We start from the raw sequence: 21,074 nt of genomic DNA, 5'->3' as shown, positions 1-21,074 counted from the left end.
GCTCAAAATGAAGTGAGGAGCTTGGAAGGAGAGAGGTTTTCCTAAAATAATCTGAAAAAATTTGAAAGGCAGGGAAAGTGGGAGGGGAGAAAATGATAAGATATGTGCGAGAACTCGTGAGTTAGGCAAGGTGAAATTTCCAGAGCTTCCAGCGAAAGAAGAAAGATGGGTGAGAAGAAGGTGATATACAACACTCTCTGTGAGGACAAGAAAGGCAGTGGGGATTGGGGTGGGGAGTCTGCCACTCAGCCCCAGGGGAAGCTATTGCTTATCTTGGAGTGTCTCTGAGCTTGGGTTTTGCTAGAAGTGGACCCTGAGACCAGGATTTGTGTGCAATAGTCTATTTAGGAGGGGACCTCTGGATGTACAGGTAGGAGAATGGAAAAAAGGGGATAGCAAAGGGAAGCAGGCCAGTTCAGTGTGCATTGACGAACAGGTTACTCTGTTGGAAGATGGAGCTCAGCGTTCTTGAGGATGTCTGGAATTTATGGGAGGACACATGGGATGTCAGTCAATAAATACCCCGGCCCCACCTCTGCCTCCTTTAGCCTGCCCTGTTTGCAAGCAGGACATGCTTCTGTGGCCAAAGAAAGCCCTTCGTCTAAGTCACAGGTGCTTGAAAGCTTTCAGGAAGCATCAGCGCGTGCCCAGCAGCCAGTGCCAACAATAGGGCTGGGGAACTCACAACATCTCTTGGGGAAAGTTATGGAGGGGTAAGTATATAAGCAAAAAGTCATTAGAAAGTTCTTCCAGTCACTGCTAATCATAATACGTTGAAGCAACACATTTGTTTGCAATGCTTTAAAATATTCCCTGCTCTGGGAAGCTTAATGCATTTCACCTATTGGGTGATTGAGGGGATTGAGGAAGAGAGTGGACGATGATTATTATTTCCACTTTACCTGTGGGAAAAATGATCAATTTACATGAATAGGCCAAGATCACTCAATTTTAGTGATAACACTAGTACCAGACTAAAGTTTGCCTCATCTTTGCCTGGGACGCTGTCTTTTAGGCTGGACACCAACAATGTAAAGCCTATCTCAGAAGTGTGGCCCAGGTGGTAAATTTTCAAGTGACAAGTAAGGGCACCGGGGCAGGAAAGTTGTCCACTGCTGTAGCCTAGGCTGTTTGTGATTAGAGGATCACGAACAGCCTTCGCACCAGACAAATCAAAGTTCAAATGTTGATTCTTCCACTTACAAACTGTGTAAACCTTGGTTAAGCCACTTATCGTCTCCAAATCTGTTTCATAATAGGCCTAATGTAGGTAATAATACCTCCCACATGAGTTTGCCATGAGGATTAACCAAGATAATAAGTGAGAAAGGCTTTGTAAGGCGCCCAAAACCGAACATAAAAGGCACTGACAAAATAGTCCGGGAGATATGTGAAGAAGTCAACATGGCTTCTGTCTCTAACATTGCCATGGAGACTGTGAAACTGTAGCAGGCTCTTAGTTGTTTTTGTATGATTTTAGAAATCTTTTTTAAGGCTCAGGATGAAATCGATGGAACTGAAAACGCTGGGAGATTAGAAGAGCTTGAATTGGAGCCCATAATCTTCCTTTGCAGCAACATATTGGCAAAGCAATGCTCACAAGTGAGTGAGCATGGCACAGGAAATCCATCCAGTTAGCTGCCTGCCACAGATAGGAAACAGCTAACCTGGGTTAAGGAAGCAGAGCCACAGAGAGGAAGTTCAGGAACCTTCCAATGTTATGATTTTCACTGCCTGTCAATGGCCTAATCATCAGTCAAGGGAAATTCCCAGGAAAATCCTTATCATCATTATTACTTGTATCAGTCTGCTAGGGCTACCATAACAAAACACCAGACCGGGTGACTTAAACAATAGAAATGTATTTTCTCACAGTTCTGGGGGCTAGAACTCCAAGATCAAGGGGTCAGTAGGTTTGGTTTCTCCCGAGGCCTCCTCTTTCTTTGGCTTTCTGATGGCCACTTTCTCACTGTGTCCTCACATCGCCTTTTTATTTCGTGCCTCCCTAATATCTCTTCCTCTTCTTATAAGTCCTACTGGATTGGGTTCCCCACCCTCTGACCTTATTTAACCTTAATTACCTCTTTAAAGACTGCATCTCCAAACACAGACACACTGGGGATTAGAGCTTTAACAAAAGAATTTTATGGGGACATAACTCAGCCCAAAACATTACTTAAAAGAACACAGTGGCAAAGATACAATTCTACATGCTTTCTGATGACCAAACTCTGTTAGCTAATTGCAAACTCACCGATGGGCAAATTTTGGTCTTCTTTTCTTTTTCTTTTTTTCAATAGACACTTGATTATATACCCAGGTGATAAAATTCCAGAGCCACGGGTACACATGTAAATACAGACCTAAATTTTTAATACTATCAAGCTTGTGTGATTCAAGCATGGTTTTGAGGCCAGTGACCTTAGGGTCTATCGTCCTGTCTATCTGGATGAGGGGCCTGATCTCGCTTGGCGTGAAATGCCACCATTTCTGTCCTCACTCTAGAAGCTTCCTTTCATTCAAGGAATACAATTCTTTTACTCTGCTTCTTTCTAGACTGATGTCAAATTTGCTATCCTATTCAGATTCTGATCACTTCAGCCATCGTTCTTTTAACACATGCAATTCCAGTTTTATTTTCTCACTTTCTGCTCTGAGGGATGAAAATTCATTCTTCTCCAAAACAACCATTCACTTTTCCACATTAGCAATCAGAGATGTTATTTGCTGGAGAGAGCTCTTGGCTGCATCCTGGTGACCAACCTTTGAAATGATATTCATGTCGACCTCCGTGGTCTTGACCAACTCATTTATGGAATATAGTGATTTCTGCTTGTTGTGTGGTAATCCCATTTTCTTTGAGTTAACACACTAAGTCATGTTTCACTTGGGACTGATGTATTTGAGTTGTAGGCAAGAGTGGGGGAAGGCTTTGTAATGTGGGTCTTGACTTCGGGTGTGGGTTTCCATCCCAGAACTGCTCGCTCGTTCTGTTACCTCGTGCAGCATCACTTGATTTTTTATCATTTGTTCATTCATTCCATCAACATGAACATCTCTTTTGAGATTCTTTTTTATTTATTTATTTATTTATTTATTTATTTAAAAAAAATTAACGTTTATTTTTGAGAAGAGAGAGACAGAGCATGAGTGAGGGAGGAGAGAGAAAGAGGGAGACACAGAATCTGAAACAGGATCCAGGCTCTGAGCTGTCAGCACAGAGCCCGACGCGGGGCTCGAACTCACGGACCGTGAGATCATGCCCTGAGCTAAAGTCAGATGTTTAACCGACTGAGCCACCCAGGCGCCCAGAGATTCTTTTTTAGAGTAAATAATTTATTTATTTAAATTCAAGTTCGTTAACATACCGTGTAGTCTTGACTTCAGGAGTGGAACCCAGTGATTAATTCATCACTTACATGTAACACCCAGTGCTCATCCCCACAAGTGCCCTCCTTAATGCCCATTACCAATTTAGCCCATCCCCTCCACTCCCCTCCCCTCCGGTATTTATCCAAAGGATACAAAAATGCTGATTTGAAGGGGGCACATGCACCCCAATGATTATAGCAGCAGTATCAACAATAGCCAAATTTGGGAAAGAACCCAAATTTCCATCAACTGATAAATGGATCAAGAAGACGTGGCATATACGGAATATGGAATATTACTTGGTGATCAAAAAGAATGAAATCTTGCCACTTGCAGCAACGTGGATGGAACTAGGGTGTCTTATGCTAAGGAAAATAAGTTGGTCAGAGAAAGACAAGTATCTTATGATCTCGCTTATATGTGGGATTTAAGAAACAAAACAGATGAACATAGGGGAAGGGAAGGAACAGTAAGATAAAAACAGAGCGAGGGGCAATACATAAGAGATTTTTAAATACAGAGATCTTCTGAGATGTTTTGTGGAAAGGAAAGGTGCGTGAAAGGTAGCTCTAAGAGTGACCTGAGTAGAGAAGTATTTTCTAGATGTTTGTGTGCTGAGAGGAAGAGGGCCACAGCAATGGGGATGCTGGAGCTTAAGGTGAAGATTAAGAGGAATATGAAGATTTAAGATGAAAACTTGATTAAATAAACCAGGTTCTGTAAGAGACAGATGAGGTGGGGGCAAGAGCCCAGATGAGAGTGTTACCCTTAGGAATGAGGATGGCCCCTCTTCTATGTGTTGATATATGCAAATATGCTGTGATACAGGAGATGGATGTTGGTTTTCTTTTCAGAGGTGGGAGATACATTTCAACTTAAACTCTTTCTTTTTATTTTTCATTAACAAATAAGCCTCCAGGGTTTATAAACTTACAAATCAATAATTTTCCATTTATTCCTAATTAGAAGCATACAGTCATTTTTTTTTTTTTAATACTACCACAACTGCTGAATTAAGGACGTTTCCCTTAAGTGAGCTCCTCAAGTGACATCTTTGTGCCTAGACCTCTGTGCCTCGTCCAATTTACTAAATAGAGAATCAGATGGGATTTACATAATTCTGTAGGCCCTTGCCATCTATAGGCACTGTTCTAGCTTCTGGGAGGCAGCCTAAGAGGAGTAAGACACACGCACTGTCCTCAAGGAGTTTAGAGTCTAGGAAGGGTCACACATTCCATCCTAATATGAGCTTAGCTACACAGGATGATTTCTTCCTTGGCAGCAGAGGTCAAGGTAATGAAAGACATAGGGACACCTGGTGGGAGAAGCAAAATGGGGTTACATCTGGATAAACCCCAAATTGAAAATATAGTAATTATATGTAATATACCTAACCTACAGAAGATCGCAGCTTAGCCTAACCTACCTTAAATGTGCTCGGACACTGACATTAGCCCCCAGTTGGCCCCATCTTTTCAAACAAAGCCAACTTTATAATAAAGTGGTGCCTATCTCATGTAATTTATTGGATTCTGCATTAACAGTGAAAGGCGGATGGTTGTGTGGGTAGAGAATGGTTGCGGGTGAATGAGTGATTGGCGTTCATGATCGTGGGGCTGACTGGGAGCTGTGGCTCGCTGCCCCCTCCCAGCATCACGAGAGAGGCTTGTACCGCAGGTCACTAGCCTGGGAGAAGACCAACACTTAAAATTCGGGGAAAGCTTTCTACTGAACGCACGTTGCTTTGGCACCATAGTAAAGTCAAAAAATCATTAAGTTGAACCGTCATAAGTTGGGGACCGTCTGCACTAATTTCTGGGAAAAGAAACAAAAGGAGCCAGAAAATGTGCAGAACTGAACATGATAAGGCACTTTGGAAAAGTGTCACCAATGGAAGGACACACACGTTTTCCATAACCTCCAAGAAAAATGTCATGGTGGAGACGGCTTTACTTGGAATCCACAGGTGAGAGAGAGAAAACCAGGCCTTCCAGCTGGAGGGTAAAGCATGAAGTAAGGCAAATGGGAAAGCGTGCATGGGAAATAGGTGGAGGGAGGAGCTCGTCTATCGAGGATCTCCTCTAGCGAGGCCACACACTGCGGTACATGAGCATAAAAGGGGGAGTGCATGGTGGTGATGAAGGGAAACAAAACCGGAAAGGTTGGTTGGGTCTAGTTTGCTTTGAACGTCAGGAGGCACATTATCCTGTGGGCAGGAAGTGGCCATCAGGGTTTTGAACAGGGTGGATTGAAGAATGGGAGGCAGTGGGGAAGGCATGATCATGCGTGGGCTGAGATTCCAAGCTTCCCATGCGTGCTCCATCGTCCCACTGGATTTTACCTACAAAGCACAGATTCAAAGAGGAAATTATTAATAATCTGAAGATGCAAACTGCAGAGCATTAAACTCCCAAATGGGGCCCTTGTTAGTAGAGGGCCCCCTGTGACTATGCTGGATGTGTGTCTGTGAGGCCGACTCTTGAGTAACCTTTAAGAATAGTGTTTCAGGGGCACCTGGGTGGCTCAGTTGGTTAAGTGTCCAACTTCGGCTCAGGTCATGATCTTGCGGTTCGTGAGTTGGAGGCCCACATCGGGCTCTGTGCTGACAGCTCAGAGCCTGGGGCCTGCTTTGGATTCTGTGTTTCCCTCTCTCTGCCCCATCCCCTCCCTTATGCTCTGTCTCTCTCTCTGTCTCTCAAATATAAGTAAACATTAAAAATAGAAGCAGAAGAAGAACAGTGTTTCAGAGGCACCTGGGTAGCTCAGTCGGTTAAATCTCTTGGGCTGAGGTCATGATCCCACGGTGGCTGATGAGTTCAGGCCCCAAGTCCAGCTCGGTGTTGAGCGTGCAGAGCCTGCTTGGGATTCTCTCTCCCTCTCTGCCCCTCCCCTGCTGGTGTGTGTGCACACTCTCTCTCAAAATAAATAAATAAACTTGAAAAAAAAAGAATATTGTTTCAGTGGAAGGGGGTTGGGGGTAGGATGGAAAGAGATGAGGCTCCAGCGCAATGGAATGAGGATAGGGTGAAAGATGAGGTAGACCGCCCTTGATAATTTTGATGGTAGAGGCACTGGGATAGCACAAGGGTGTTGGGGTGGGATAAAGCCTTTTAAAAAAAAAGTTTATTTATGTATTTGGAGAGAGTGCAAGCAGGGGGAGAGGCAGAGACAGAATCCCAAGCAGGCTCCACTCTGCCAGAGCAGATCCCCAGGAGGGGCTTGAACTCACCACCCTGAGATCATGACCTGAGCTGAAATCAAGATCCAGGTGCAGGGGGTGGGGGGTGGTTGTGAGAGAAAACCTTTTGAGAGTTTTGGGAGAAGGGATGGGTAACTTAGGCGTGTTTGTGGACAAATGGGGGTAGGAGTGAGTAAGGGAGGGTGTAAGGGATGGGCAGTAATTCCTACAGTAAGATCTCACAAAAGTCGAGATAGGATCCACAGTAACAGAACTGAAGGGCAAGCTGAGAAAAGAGGAGGGAAGTTCTGAGATAGGAAGGAGGAGGCAGACTGGATGGGCTGAGGAGGAGTTAACATTAGATGGCCTCGCTCTTAGCAAAGGAGAGGAAGATGTCATCCTCAGAGAATGCAAGTACCTGAGTGGGGGTGCTGAGGAGTCAACAGAAGCTCAGGAAATTCTGGGGAAATCAATGCATAGAAACAAGCATGGAATCTCAGAGCCATGGGTTTCAATTATGCTGCTAATCAGCGGCGTGGATTTAGGCAGATCGCTTCACCTCTTTGAGTCTGTTTATTCCTTGAGGAAATTAGATATTTACAAAATGGCACACATTTATACGGTGCTTAGTATTCTAAGTACTTTACACCCATTAATTTAATTAATTCTTACAACAACCCTGTAATGAGAAAGCGAGGAATGGACAGGCTGGCTTTATGAGTCTTCTAGGCACTGGTGAGGAGAGCTGGGCTTTGAACCCATGCACGTGCTCTGTGCTATGGTGTCTTGTGGTACCATAACAGTGATCTCTTAGTTCGTACAAGGTGCTGAAATATAATGTGTCCATGAAATTAACTTTTTAGACAGATGAGTAGCTTCTGGATTCTGCCTGTAAGCCCCAAGCATGTTTCCTCCATGAACTTAATGAAGACTGGCTCTCCTTCCCAGTCAGCACTGCTGGGAATGGCTCATCATATGAAAAGCTTGAAATGGCCTCAAGGTGGCAGCATTAACTCAAAGATGGATAGAGACACCACTGTCTGGGCTTGAACTAGCCCCCAAGTCAGAATTGGCCCCTGTGTTGCCCCTCATTTTTCTGAAACCCTCAGGGATAACTATTTGAATGGGAAGCCACTATTTAATCTTATGGGGAGACCAACTGTTGAAGGAGCCAGAGAAGTTAAAGCAGAAGTGTTCCCCGGGGAATTAAGAGCCTTCTTGAGGGAAAAGGAGGAAGACACATTCAGTGCAGTGAGAAACTGATGAGACTCAGAGATTCATAATTTATCTGAGTTATTCATTCAGTAAGCAGCACATTCTCGCTCATCACAACCCGGGACCATTCCGTTTTACCATGTAAATAGTCTTTGTTTTCAGCTGTGTAATTTTTTAGAATATTAAGCACTGGTAAAGGAGACTACTAAATTATTTTATACAGCCAGGTGTTTTGGCTAGATGGTCTCAATAGTTAGTGTTGATCCTACAGGTGAAGTTTTCTCTGCCTTCTTCCTATTCTCTTCATTTTCTTCTTCCCCTTCTATTCCCCCTTCCTCCTCCTCCTCCTCCTTCACCTCCTCCTACTTCTCTGTCTCCTCCTCCTTCTTCTCCTTCTCTGCCTTCTTCACCTCTTCTGCCTCCTGCTTCTCCTTCTCCTCATTCTCCCCCTTATTCTTCCTCTCCTTCTCTTTCTTCTTCTTGCTCTTCTCTCTTCTCTTTCTTTTTTCATCTCTCTCTCTTATTCTCTCCCTCTTGTTCTCTCCATTTTTTCCTTGGCTGCTGTATTGATCAAATAAAATAATGCGGAGGATGCCTAGTCTTCAGAGTTGAGCGTGTGGGTCAGGAGATTTGATGCTATGAAATTCCAAGAGTGGTGCAAAAACTCCTTGGCCTCATTTGACCTAACCTTGCCACCTACTTGGCCCCTTCTTACTTCTTTTTCTATCAAAAATTCTAAATTTGTTCTAACTGGAAATTTTTCCATGAAAACATTTGCATGAAAAAAAAATTAAGTAAGTAGGCTTCACCCATGTAGCCGACTTTACTGGAACACGCATTTGTGAAACCTTATGAGAAATAGGATGCTTTTCTAGATTCTGAGAACATCCTCACTCTTCCACATTGACTCCCAAAGGATCAGTACAGCGTTGTGTAAAAGTACATGGACTTTGAGTCCGATGGACAAGCATGTCCCCACTTTCTGGAACTATAAGATGCTCAGTGTTTGTCTGCTATATCCCCTGTTCTCATTCTAAAACCAATCATTTCTCCAAGGAGCCCTGTTTCCTTCTATTGAAGCCAAGATCTAGGTGCCAGGTATACAGTGAAGTTTTCACATCTATAAAATTGGAAAGGTAATACATTTCTTGTAGAGTTGTGTGAACTTTAAGTGAAATAACACACACGTACTTAAACAAGGGCCTGAACCATAGGAAGCACCCACTATCTGACAATTCAGTAGAGGCTGAAATAGAATTCTCTCCTTTCTATAAGGTCCATGTTAAAGCTCATTTGAAACCAGATCGATTGGGGGAAAAATTTTCCTGAAAGTGTTTTGATCCCCAAAACTCCCTGGAACTTGGGGTTCTTCAGTCTGAGCTGAGTTTAGGGAAAATGGAGATTCTGATGTTTATCATCTGTATTTGGCATTTAAAAAGTTCTCCCCATTTAGTAGAGAAAGAGCCAAATCTCAGTACTCGTAAGAAATCTGTGGGCTGAGGAGGGACAGTTGGACCTTCCATCTCCTTTGAAGACATTTTTGATGGAACTTGAGATCATTTTAACCTGTGCTTGTAGAACTGGGGCTCCCCCTGGGCCTAAAACCTCTTCAGTATCCCTTCAATGTTTCATTCCCTTGGGAAAAAGTGGTGTTTTGATTGCCTGTTTGCTTGACACTGAGCCCCGAGTTTCGATTGAGACCTTAGGGTATGTCCCTCCAGAGGATCCCAAATCTGTATGACTACCAGTTCCTGGCTGGCCCCAGCCCCCTCCCACTTTGGTATGACTCACTTGGGCTCTGAAACAAACTATAAAAGTAGCCGAACTGGCTTTACACTTTTGCTCCACGGCCTGAGGAAATCTTTTACTATTTGAAATCTGAGGTTCTCCTGGACTAAACAGCTTTGCTTTTCTTTTTCAGACTCAAAAAGTCTGGTAGTTGAAGGCAGTTCTGAATTGAGATCTCATAATTCTCCAGGAACCAGGTATATTTTCCCTGACCTTTTCCAAAACACCTTTCTTCACACTGTGGGTGAAAATAATGGGTCTGTCTAGGAGAAAAGGGCTCAGAAATGGTATAAAACATGACTCTGAAGTCTATTTTCTTCATTCTCGTCTGCCACATCTCATAAAAAATGGAAACACAGTGAGCCTCCCATAGGTAATTTTGGTTCACCTTTCTTAAATAGAAACTGACATAGTCATTGCCAGATAGGATACTGATACCAACTGGTGTTAATAAAACCCAGCAGCCATGTTCAGATGATCGACCAATAGCTTAATAGAAAAAGAAATAAATTAGGTTGTATTGAGCACCCACCACAGACCACAGAGTGGCTGGATTTTTCCATATCTTATCTTACTTAATCCTCTACTGATAGAGGGAAATTGACTTGCCTCCAGTTGCACAGCTAGTAAGCATTAAAAACTATTATTCTAACTCAATTGTTGTGCTTCTAGTCTGCTCATTCATTCAACAAATATAAATAAGTAATATTGTACCATGTGCCTGGCACCCATCTAGGTGGTGAATAATGATACAGAAAACCGTGACAGACTTTATCTCTTTCTTTATGAAATCCAGTCTAGTAATTTTCCGTTGAGAATCTTTTTTGAAACTCCCCAAATGGGGTGTGATGGCCAGGGGTGAGTCTTCAAACCCCTTTAGAAACAACTGTGATGAAACTTTGATTTCCAGACTATCTATCTTGGTGGCTTAAGCTCCTAAAATTCTTTAAGTTTGAATGTTTTTCAGTTTTCAGCACACTTCCTTATTCATTATTTATTAAATGAAGTGGTCTATTCTATATTACCTTCAAATATTTGAAAATGTCTTTATTCTTGCAAGGACCCTTCTGATATTTATTTTAGACCTTTCAGGGCTTGGGTAAGAGAAATACAATGGCAGGAGCAGCGATGGGCTTTGGATTCAGGCCTTGCAACCCTTCAGGGAGTGCTCTGGGCAAAAGACACTTCCAGATTTCTCTTTGCTGCTGCGGATCCAGACACATTTGTCAACAGTGACTGCAATGCAGAATGGAAAGAGTTGTCCATCATGAGAACATAGAAAATGCCTTGAATATTAATTGCTAACATATGAAGATGGCATTCTGGGGCAGTTCAGTATAAGGAGCATGTGATAACTGGTAGAAATTATACCTATAGCTTGGGTGGATATAATTGAGTGGTCGGTTCTAACCAAGGACATTGATCAAGCAAACGTTTTCAGAAGGTGCTTTGGAACAGAATTCAGCATCCACACTGAGTCAGCTGCCTTTCATTCTTGGAGTTTTTCCAGGTTGTTTGTCCTCTCGTGGGTTGGGGGCAGAGGTTGGTTTATGAGAGAGGAATACCTTGTTAGTCAAAGGATCACAGTACTTGGTAAGCAGTTTTCCCTTCCTGCTCTCCCCCATGCCCCCACCAACGAGCAGCAATATTTGGCTGGATCTCCCAACCTTGAACTAGTTACTTCATGTCTCTAAGTCTTGGTTTCTTCATGTATATACCTGTACATGAATATGGTTATATTAAACATTATATAGTTATATTATATATATATTATATATATATTATATATTTATTTTATAACATATATTATAAGATGTATAATATACATGACTGATGGAATTGTAATTAAATGAAGACATGAACACAAATAGAGTTTTATAAACTCTAGAAGACTGGTTCTCAACTGGGGACAGTGTTGCCCCCCCACCCCCCAGGGAACATGTGGGACATTTGGGAGTGTCTGGAGGCATTGTTGGTTGTCACAACCGGGGAAGAGGGTGTGTTACTGGCATCTAGTGGGTAGAGGCCAGAGATACTGCTCAACATCCTACACTTCACAGGACAGCCTGCTCCTTGCCCCCTCCTCCCACCTGCAACCAAAGAACTGTTCAGCCCATAATGTCAATAGCGCTGAGGCTGAGAAATCCTGCTCTGGAGCATTGCATAGATATTGCAATTAAGTTACTGTGTGATCTCGAGGGGGCACCACATACCTCAGTTTTTAACATACAAGATCGAGAAATTGCCTATCCTAGATTATAGGATATTATGATCGCTGAATTCTAGAGAGGAAGCACATGGCAAAAGTCAAAAGGAAAAAAACAATCACAGATTTTTTTGGATGAATATAGCGGAAAGTGCTACTGGTTGGAAAGTTAGCTGGTACATTACTGGATGGGAATCCATCAATAAGCAAAAGCAGATGAAAAATATACAACTCTAGGATTTATCCTAAAGAACAAGAAAGTCATGAGGAGCCGTGTGCAGGGGTATTCACTGGAACGTTGTTTATAAAGGGGACACACGGCAGAGCAAGGAGTGGATCCTGTGCAACAGCATTTCACCTGCTGCACAGCACTGGCGTGTGTAACACTCACCCAAACAGGACAGGCTGGGCTGTCTCCTTGTTTGTTGGTGGAAAAAAGGCTCCTGGTGGTGAGCATCGCATGATGCATAGAATTGTTGAATCACTGTGTGGTACACCTGAAACGAATGTAACATTGTGTATTAACTCTACTAAAAAATAAATTAAAATAAATAAAATAAAATAAAGGCTCCTCAAGCTGAAGACTGCAGCCACTTTCCAAGGTAAGCCAAGGTCAAGCAGAGCTGAGGCGTTTTCCCCTCCTCATCCCTCGTTTCGCCCTTCCTCTCCTTCCACACTTGGTTTTCTCTCCCTTGTCTGAGCTCTTCCTCTGCTCGGCTTCCAGGGGTAGGGAAAGCCCGGAAACACTTCAGGCTGAGGGGGAACAACAGGAAGAAGAGACCGTGCACCGGAATCAAGACACAAGCCCCTCGCCAGGTCTGCCGGCTCCATTGGCACTGTTATTTCTGCACATTGTTCACAGCACAGGTCTGAGCTAATATTCTGGCAGGAAACATGGGTCCAGCTAGACAGAGCAGCAAGCTGTGTGTTGTGGAGTTAGATAGCGTGAAAAATCTTTGAAGACTTTGCTGATGATTTCCTTTCATCAAATATTTATTTATGTATGCCAAGGGGCCTTGGCAGGCTGGGTGGGCCAGAGGCGATGAGGACAAGGGTCTCAAGAGGCTTACGGCTACTTGTGGAGCTGGGTGGCTGCCCAACTAATTGTGTGCTAATCAAGCCTGAGAGCCGAGACCTGGAGGACTTGATTGTAACCCGGATCAATAACAGAGGTTTCTGAAGGGAGGTGAAGACATCTGCATTTCCATGGAAATGCGTAAATGTCAATTGAATTACTGTGGAAGAATAAACTCATAAAGACACTAAGGGTTGTAGTTGAGACCTCTGGACTTAACATCAGACAGGCCAGGTTTTTCAGTCTGTTTCCAACACTCACTAGTTTTGTGACTTTGGACCGTAGTTACTATCATTATTATTATTGCTGTCCAATCCCATCTAAAAGCTACTGGATTTTAGGAGCAGATAGTAGCCAGAAAAGGGAGACCAAGCATGAAATATACTGCCAGCTGGAGCTAATCTGAGAAAGAGGGCGAAATGCTCTATCGTGGAGCATTGTTCATAAAGGTGAAAAATGGGAAATGAGGGACTGGGGTCGTCATTCGGCAGTTTCTCCTTGTGTAAAAGGAGGAAAATAACAGGGTCAAACCCAAAGAGTTGGTGTGAGGATTAAATGAGTTAACTATGAGTAATGCCTAGCATAGAGTAAGCCATTATTCGGATTTCTGCGATTACTTGCATTACTTCCATACTTCCATCATATGTGCACAGACAATGTTAAGAAATCTCCATGGCGTCTGTATTCTTGGGAGTGGAATAAGAAGTCAAGATATGCGGGATTTAGACTTTTTACTTCATACTGTTCTCTTTTTAATTTAAAAATTTTTTTTAACGTTTTATTTATTTTTGAGACAGGGAGAGACAGCATGAACAGGGGAGGGTCAGAGAGAGGGAGACACAGAATCGGAAACAGGCTCCAGGCTCTGAGCTGTCAGCACAGAGCCCGAAGCGGGGCTCGAACTCACGGACCGCGAGTCACGACCTGAGCCCAAGTCGGCCGCCTAACCGACTGAGCCACCCAGGCGCCCCGACTCTTTTTTATTTTTAAAAAGAGATTTTAAATAAGATCTTAAAACTGTGTTACTGTGGGGGCGCCTGGGTGGCTCAGTCGGTTGAGCGTCCGACTTCGGCTCAGGTCAGGATCTCACGGTCCGTGAGTTCGAGCCCCGCGTCGGGCTCTGGGCTGATGGCTCGGAGCCTGGAGCCTGCTTCCGATTCTGTGTCTCCCTCTCTGTCTGCCCCTCCCCCATTCATGCTCTGTCTCTCTCTGTCTCAAAAATAAATAAACATTAAAAAAAAAATTAAAAAAAAACCTGTGTTACATAATTTGTTTTATACGATATAAACAGGTAGAACAATTCAAGCTCTGAGTGTATGGGACTTCAGGTTCAGAAATATAAAGATGTGACCTTTGATTCTGAAATTGGGTTATTTGGGTTGATATTAAACTCTTCTAGCCTTAACTTTCTGTAAAATGGGTATAGTAGCACCTACCTCATAGGATTAAATGCTATCATACGATGGAAGGGTCCTGCATGTGCCTTACACCTCATCCATTCTCAACACATATTAGTTTACTATTTTAATTTTTAAAAAAAATTTTTTTTAATGTTTTTATTTATTTTTGAGACAGGGAGAGACAGAGCATGATCAGGGGAGGGGCAGAGAGAGAGGGAGACACAGAATCCGAAGCGGGCTCCGGCTCTGAGCTGTCAGCACAGAGCCCAACGTGGGGCTCGAACTCACGGACCGTGAGATCCTGACCTGAGCCGAAGTCGGACGCTCAACCGACTGAGCCACCCAGGCGCCCCAGTTTACTATTTTTATACCATCCCATCATCTCTCCTATCCTTTCTTCTCATTTTCATCGCCTCTTCCTTAATCACCAGATGAAATTCAAGTTGGCCCTTATGGAGAATGGCACAGAAGCAACAGAGTTCATCCTCTTGGGATTAACAGACGACCCTCATCTTCAGGTCCCCCTCCTCCTGGTGTTTTTATTCATCTACCTCATCACTCTGGTTGGGAATGGGGGGATGATGGCAATCATCCACGCAGACCCCCACCTCCACACTCCAATGTATTTTTTCCTCAGTAACCTCTCCTTCGTAGACCTGGGCTACTCGTCAGCGGTAGCTCCTAAAATGGTGGCCGCACTGCATTCAGGGAGCAAAGTCATCACCTACAATGGATGTGCTGCTCAGTTCTTCTTCTTTGTGGGTTTTGCCACTGTCGAGTGCTACCTCCTGGCCTCCATGGCCTACGACCGCCATGCAGCTGTGTGTAGGCCACTCCATTACTCCACCACCATGACGGCAGGTGTGTGTGCCCTCCTGACTGCCGGCTCCTACGTCTGTGGCTTCCTCAATGCCTCCATTCACACGGCAAACACCTTTAGACTCTCATTCTGTGGCTCTCACGAGGTAAATCATTTCTTCTGCGACATTCCGCCGCTCTTAACTCTCTCGTGTTCTGACACTCGCATCAGCAGCTTGGCTGTCTTCTGTGTCGTGGGCTTCAACGTCTTCTTCACCCTCCTGGTCATCCTCATCTCTTACTTCTTCATATACATCGCCATTCAAAGGATGCGTTCTGCTGAAGGACGGAAGAAAGCCTTCTCTACCTGTGCCTCCCACCTCACTGCTGTCACCATCTTCTATGGAACTATCATCTTCATGTACTTACAGCCCAGCTCCAGTGAGTCAATGGACACGGACAAAGTTGCTTCCGTGTTTTACTCGGTGGTGATTCCCATGCTGAACCCCTTGATCTACAGCCTTAGGAACAAAGAGGTAAAAAATGCTCTCTGGAAAATACGCAACCAACTTTATCCCCCCTCGTTAAGTGAGAGTAGGAAGTAGACAGGTAACTGGGGGGGGGGATAAACCTTCCCTCAGACCTAGATGCCATTGAACTCTGAGGTTTGGCAAATTTCAGCTTTTTCTCCAAGAACAGTGGTTACTCCTGCCACTTGGGGAAATCACAAAAGCAGCACTTTAAAAACATTTTTTTAATGTTTATTTACTTTTGAAACAGAGGGAGACAGAGCACGAGTGGGGGAGGAACAGAGAGAGAGGGAGGCATGGAATCTGAAGCAGGCTCCAGGCTCTGAGCTGTCAGCACAGAGCCCGATTCGGGGCTCGAACCCACCAACCGTGAGATGATGACCTGAGCCGAAGTCAGATGCTTAACCGACTGAGCCACCCAAGCGCCCCACAAAAGCAGCACTTTAAAATGTCTCACTCGGGGAGATAATCTATTTAGTGAATAACAACATGGGACATTTAAACCCTTCTTGCACTAGTTTCTTGATGTGATTCAAAGCAGAAGATCAAAGCCTAAACTCAATGCACTGGATTTCCCCTTCCTTATTTTTAGTTAGAAGAAATTTCCATTCACTATTAAAATTTGGTGTCAGGATCACACCTTCGTTGTGGAATATTTATCATTTGAAATGCACTACATTATGCTTTTCATCTTTGGTCCATGGGTTTGAAAGTTAAAGCTTCTACTGCAGACAAAGGATGTTTTTATTAATTTTAATAATGCCTCGGAGAAAGTTTTCACTCAAAGGACAGGGCACTGGACTTAGAGTCAGATGCCCCAGCTGTCAGTCCTTCCAGCCGCACCCCCCCCCCCCCCCCCCCCAACACACACACACATTCCTGTTCACTCATTGGTGGATCACATTGTATTCTCAGTCTCCTGCTAATGTGTTGAGACAGCTTTGGTAAAAAAACAAAAAAAACAAAAAACCCCCAGTGAGCCACCTTTGTATGTAACAGTTTCAGATAAGCTGTTTAAACTTCAACCGAAATAAACATATCTTTCTTGAGAGAGTTTGCACTCTGTTCTATTGGCCTTTGTCTAACATAATTACCAAAGCTTGTGGAAGGTTTGGAGGAAAAAACTTTTTTTCCCCAAGGGCTATGAAAGAGGAGATTTGTCTTCTGGATTAAACGCTTGCATTTTTAGCACCTTTAAGTTCGGTGAATCTATGATGAATACACATAATAGCTTTCTGTGCCCTCTTGACTTCTGTTTTTTCAATAATTCAGTTCACCTCTGGATCCCTGTTGCATTCCGATGTTCTTTAATTAGCTGCTACAAGAATAAAGAAGGCTGTAGAAATTTACCTACCTCCTAAATGTGAATGGCACAGTGACGTACAGCCCAAGTCCACCTTTGGGTCTTATTTTGTGTGTGGGATGGTATCAGCAAATGTGTGTGTGGGAGGCGGTGATTAATTTTATTTCTCACATATGAACGGCTTGGTGGTGTTTATAGCCACAATTAGTCTAAGTCACTACACATTTCATGATATCAACATCTCAAAAACAATGAAAAAATAATTTTTGTTTTAAATGTGAAAACCAGAAATCTTGGTGGGCTAAAGCAGGGAGCTTAGAAAGTCAAATTCGTTTTGAGATTACCAAACTCATTCTGCGCGGGGCAACCTCTAACTGAGGAGAGGCGATCGTGGGTCTGGTGGAGAGAAGAGCAAAGAGGGAGTTTTGGAAATGAGGTTGACCTTTAGGAGAAACTTCTCCTGGCACATGGCCACTGCCACCTGAAGAGACCAGGAGCTTCTCCTGGATCCAAGACCTTGACTCCCTGGACCTGCCTCCTCTATCCTCCATCCACCCCCCCCACCCCCCCCACCCCCCGAAGAGTGGCCTACTGAGTAATACACCTAGGAGAACAGTCTTTAAAAGCCAACATCCACTTCACATAGGAGTGGTCACTTCTCGGTGACTTACAGAAGTCATGGAGCTCAAGGGCGCCCAGACTGGGAAGTGAGTCTGGGGGGAGTTATCCGAGTGCCTTTTGGTCTGAGCTCAGCTTCTTTTCCTATTCGATCAATATAACTGGGTTCTTTTCCTCTTCTTTCTTTTATTTTTTTTTAAGTTTATTTATTTTTAAAAGAGACAGAGAGAGAGCAGAGGGGGGGCAGAGAGAAAAGGAGAGACAGAATCCCAGGCAGGCTCTGCACCATCAGTGAGGAGCCCAACACAGGGCTTGAACTCGTGAATTGTGAGATCATGACCTGAGCTGAAACCAAGAGTCAGACACTTAACTGACTGAGCCACCCAGGTGCCCCTCTCTTCTTTCTGTTCCTCTTCTACCTCCCTTTCCCCCTTCTTTTTCTCTTCTCCTTTATTTTCTTCTCAACCCCTTTCTATCCTCAACCCAACCAAGAACTCTCCTCACCATAGGGGCCATTAGGCTTCTATGAAAAATCAAATTCTAGGGTTTGTATATCATAGCTGTTACAGTACCCAGTAAGATGTATTTCTGGGTGTGTTTCTTGTCCTTCCACGCCTCAATTTAGGCATAAAAGCATGAGTGAGAGGTCTAATGCCTATATATTTCTCTTTCCTGTGGAAGCCTTCCCAAACTAGAGTTACAGTTGACTGCAGATGGGTATAAGGGAATACCAGTTCTAGGGACAAGAGCTAGATAAAAATCCTTACTCTTCTTATCAGGTGTATGACCTCAAGAAAGTCATTTAATCTCTTTGAACCCAACATGCAGGGTCAATTGTTCAGATGACATGAGATAAAGTCTGTGGATGTGCCAAGCATGATGAATGCATATTTGATGCAGCAGATTCCTGTGCAAGCTGTCACCCGGCTATCCTGTGCTCCCCGCTTCTGGCTTCTTCTTCTTCTTTTTTTTTTAATGTTTCTTTTTGAGAGAGAGAGCACAAGCAGGGGAGGGGCAGAGAGAAAGAGAGATACAGAATCTGAAGCAGGCTCCAGGCTTTCAGCACAGAGCCCGACGGGGCTCAAATCCACAAACTGTGAGATCATGACCTGAGCTGAAGTTGGACACTTAACCATCTGAGTCGTCCAGGTGCACCCCCCCACTCCGGTCTCGGCTTTTGGCTTCTGAGCTCCCTCCCTCTCTACCCCATCCAAGTCCAAGCTTTTATTTCTATCCATTGCCTAATTTCCTTTGTTCCAAGCTCCCAATTCCACATCACACACATTTCAAGCTGATATCACATGAGTATTCATTTCCAGAAGGTACTCAGAAGGAGACAGCTTGTCGCCAGCAAGAGATTAATTTACAGAATCCACATTCCTGTGGGGAGCTTTTCACTTCTACATGGGAAATCCGTCAAACGGAGACTAAATGCCCATTTGGTTATTAACAACACCCACCCTCTCCCTGCGGGGATGGTCTGATGAATGCGGAAGCACTGAGTAAGGCTTGTAGCTCAGGAGAGTAAAGGCACGGGAAGACTTCCCTTCTTGAAGTGGCCAAAAACAGAAAGTGAAAACACATCAATCAAGACGATTATTTATATCAGGATACATTACCCCTTTGGAAAAGGATTCATGATTGCGTTATTCTAGCTATGAGGCTCCCTTTGTATATTAGATGGTTTGTTTAGTTTTAGGTGTGGGGAAAGGAAAATTAAAATATTAGGAGTCTTTGACCATTGAAGCTAATATTACAAAGTCATAACTCTTTAGCCTTCAAAGAGTCTTTAAAAATAACCTAGACCAACCCTCTCATTTTACAGCTGACAACCCCGATTCCCACAGTTTAACGTGCTTCAACTCATAGGGAACCAAGTCTTACCAGACTTATTCATCCTTTATATTCTATAAAGTTTTTGAAGTGTCAGAAGACATTTTTACACTTTAACTTTCATTGTTCACCACCAGGTAGATTTTTGTGCTTCAGTTTTGCAGCTGAGGACACCGGAACTTTGAGAAGTTAGCTTACCTGCCTACTGTTCATAAGAGGAGCCAAGATTTGAACATGAGTCTTGCCTTCCCTGCCCAATTCTCTGAGAAAGAACAAGTGACCTTATATTTTAGTAAGTTTCAACAAAGGACTTATTTCATGTATAAATCATTTACAGTCTTTCATGATAAGTCCCTGCCATGTGGAAAGGCACTGTGGGGAATACAAACAAATGTAAGACGGTAAGATATAATTCCTACTCCAACAAAGCAAATCTTCCTGCATACATGGGCACTGGTGCAATGTGCTTTGAGATTAATGACTCAGGATTCAATAACTTTGTTGGCAGGAATTTTTCCTATACTCCACGGAACACGAATGGATCAGAGCACATTTGTTTTCAGCTTTGAGAGTTGGAGTTGACACTTTGAATGCTACAGCCCACAGCGCGAGCCAGCCTCAGCCAATGTTTACTGGGCCCTGAGCACAGGCTGCACGAAAGGCATGGTGTGAGGTCTCTGAAGGAACCTGGCCACAGACAGCACCATTCTTGCTTTGGAAATGGTTGCAGCTTGCAAATCATGCAGGTAAAACAAGACACGTACTACTAGGTAGATGGCAATTCAAGGCATTTGTGGTCATTGTCGAGTGGGTAGTATGGAAAAGAATAATTAGAACTCTTCAGAGACGAGACAGAATCCTGTGAGCAAGGAAAACTCCTTGGAGGAAGGGGAACTTGAGCCAAGCTCTGAAGGGGTGATGTAGAAGGAGCCCAGAATTCCAACATAGGAGACTTAGCTTCTGTTCAAAACCCTACCACTTACTAGCTGTGAAACTGGCAAAGTCACTTATCTCTGAGCCAATTCCTTCCACGTCAAAGTTGAGATAGTAGCAGGCTACATCTTCCTCAAAGATGTCATAGGGTCAAAGTAGATAATGGACAGGAGAGCATTTTTAGAGTTGCTACCCTCTTGCTAATAGTATTGCTGCTGATAACGAAATCATTAGCAGAGCTGAATGGGGAGTTTTTGACCACCAGGAACCCACCTGAACCCAGGAATAGAGATGGGATGGCACATGGCAGGAACTTCTGTTGGCAGAGGCTTGTAGGAAAAGTAAACCACTCAGATTTCAAGTAGATGGGCCACCAGCTCCTCAGTCCATTTCTTCTGCAGGCAATTAGGATTTGCTCCCATCTGACTGGTTGAAGAGCCTGGACCTATGAGAGCCATTGTGTCCTTACAGAGAAATCACAGTTTCATAGCAAAACTTCTGTAGGATTCCACCACTCAGATACCCAGATCCAAGCCCAAGAACCTCACCTCCTATTCATGACATGAGATTTCTCATTTGTTGGTCTGTGATTATTTCATAAGGGGTGTGTGTGGGGGGTGGGGTGTGTGTGGAGGTATAAGTTTTTGTAGCATGTTTAACCAGAAAAAAGTTAGCGTCTACACATACATACAAAGTCAGTGTATGTATGCATATACCCATATATTAAAACTCCCTACGAATCAGCAGGAAAAAGACAGACAGCCCAATAGAAAAACACAAAATTGAGTTATTCAGTCTATTGTTCATGTCTTACCTCCAGTTTGG

General features: G+C 43.7%; 1 protein-coding gene and 1 pseudogene across 1 annotated transcript; one reads left to right on the top strand and one right to left on the bottom strand.

Moving 5' to 3' along the window:
- Window positions 1–2,308: 2,308 nt before the first annotated feature.
- LOC122201348 lies at window positions 2,309–3,009 on the bottom strand (annotated as a pseudogene).
- Window positions 3,010–14,683: 11,674 nt separating this feature from the next.
- LOC122200446 (olfactory receptor 5B21) lies at window positions 14,684–15,637 on the top strand. The gene has a single exon (XM_042906042.1). The coding sequence runs from the start codon at window positions 14,687–14,689 to the stop codon at window positions 15,635–15,637; it is 951 nt and encodes a 316-aa protein (XP_042761976.1). The 5' UTR covers window positions 14,684–14,686.
- The last annotated feature ends 5,437 nt before the right edge of the window (window positions 15,638–21,074 follow it).

This window comes from Panthera leo, chromosome D1 (genome assembly GCF_018350215.1).
Source record: "Panthera leo isolate Ple1 chromosome D1, P.leo_Ple1_pat1.1, whole genome shotgun sequence".
Lineage (NCBI taxonomy): Eukaryota > Metazoa > Chordata > Mammalia > Carnivora > Felidae > Panthera > Panthera leo.
This window is presented reverse-complemented; position numbering and strand designations above follow the sequence as displayed.

Coding starts and splice junctions, on each gene's coding strand:
- LOC122200446 (XM_042906042.1), top strand. CDS start 14,687: ATGGAGAATGGCACAGAAGCAACAGAGTTCATCCTCTTGGGATTAACA.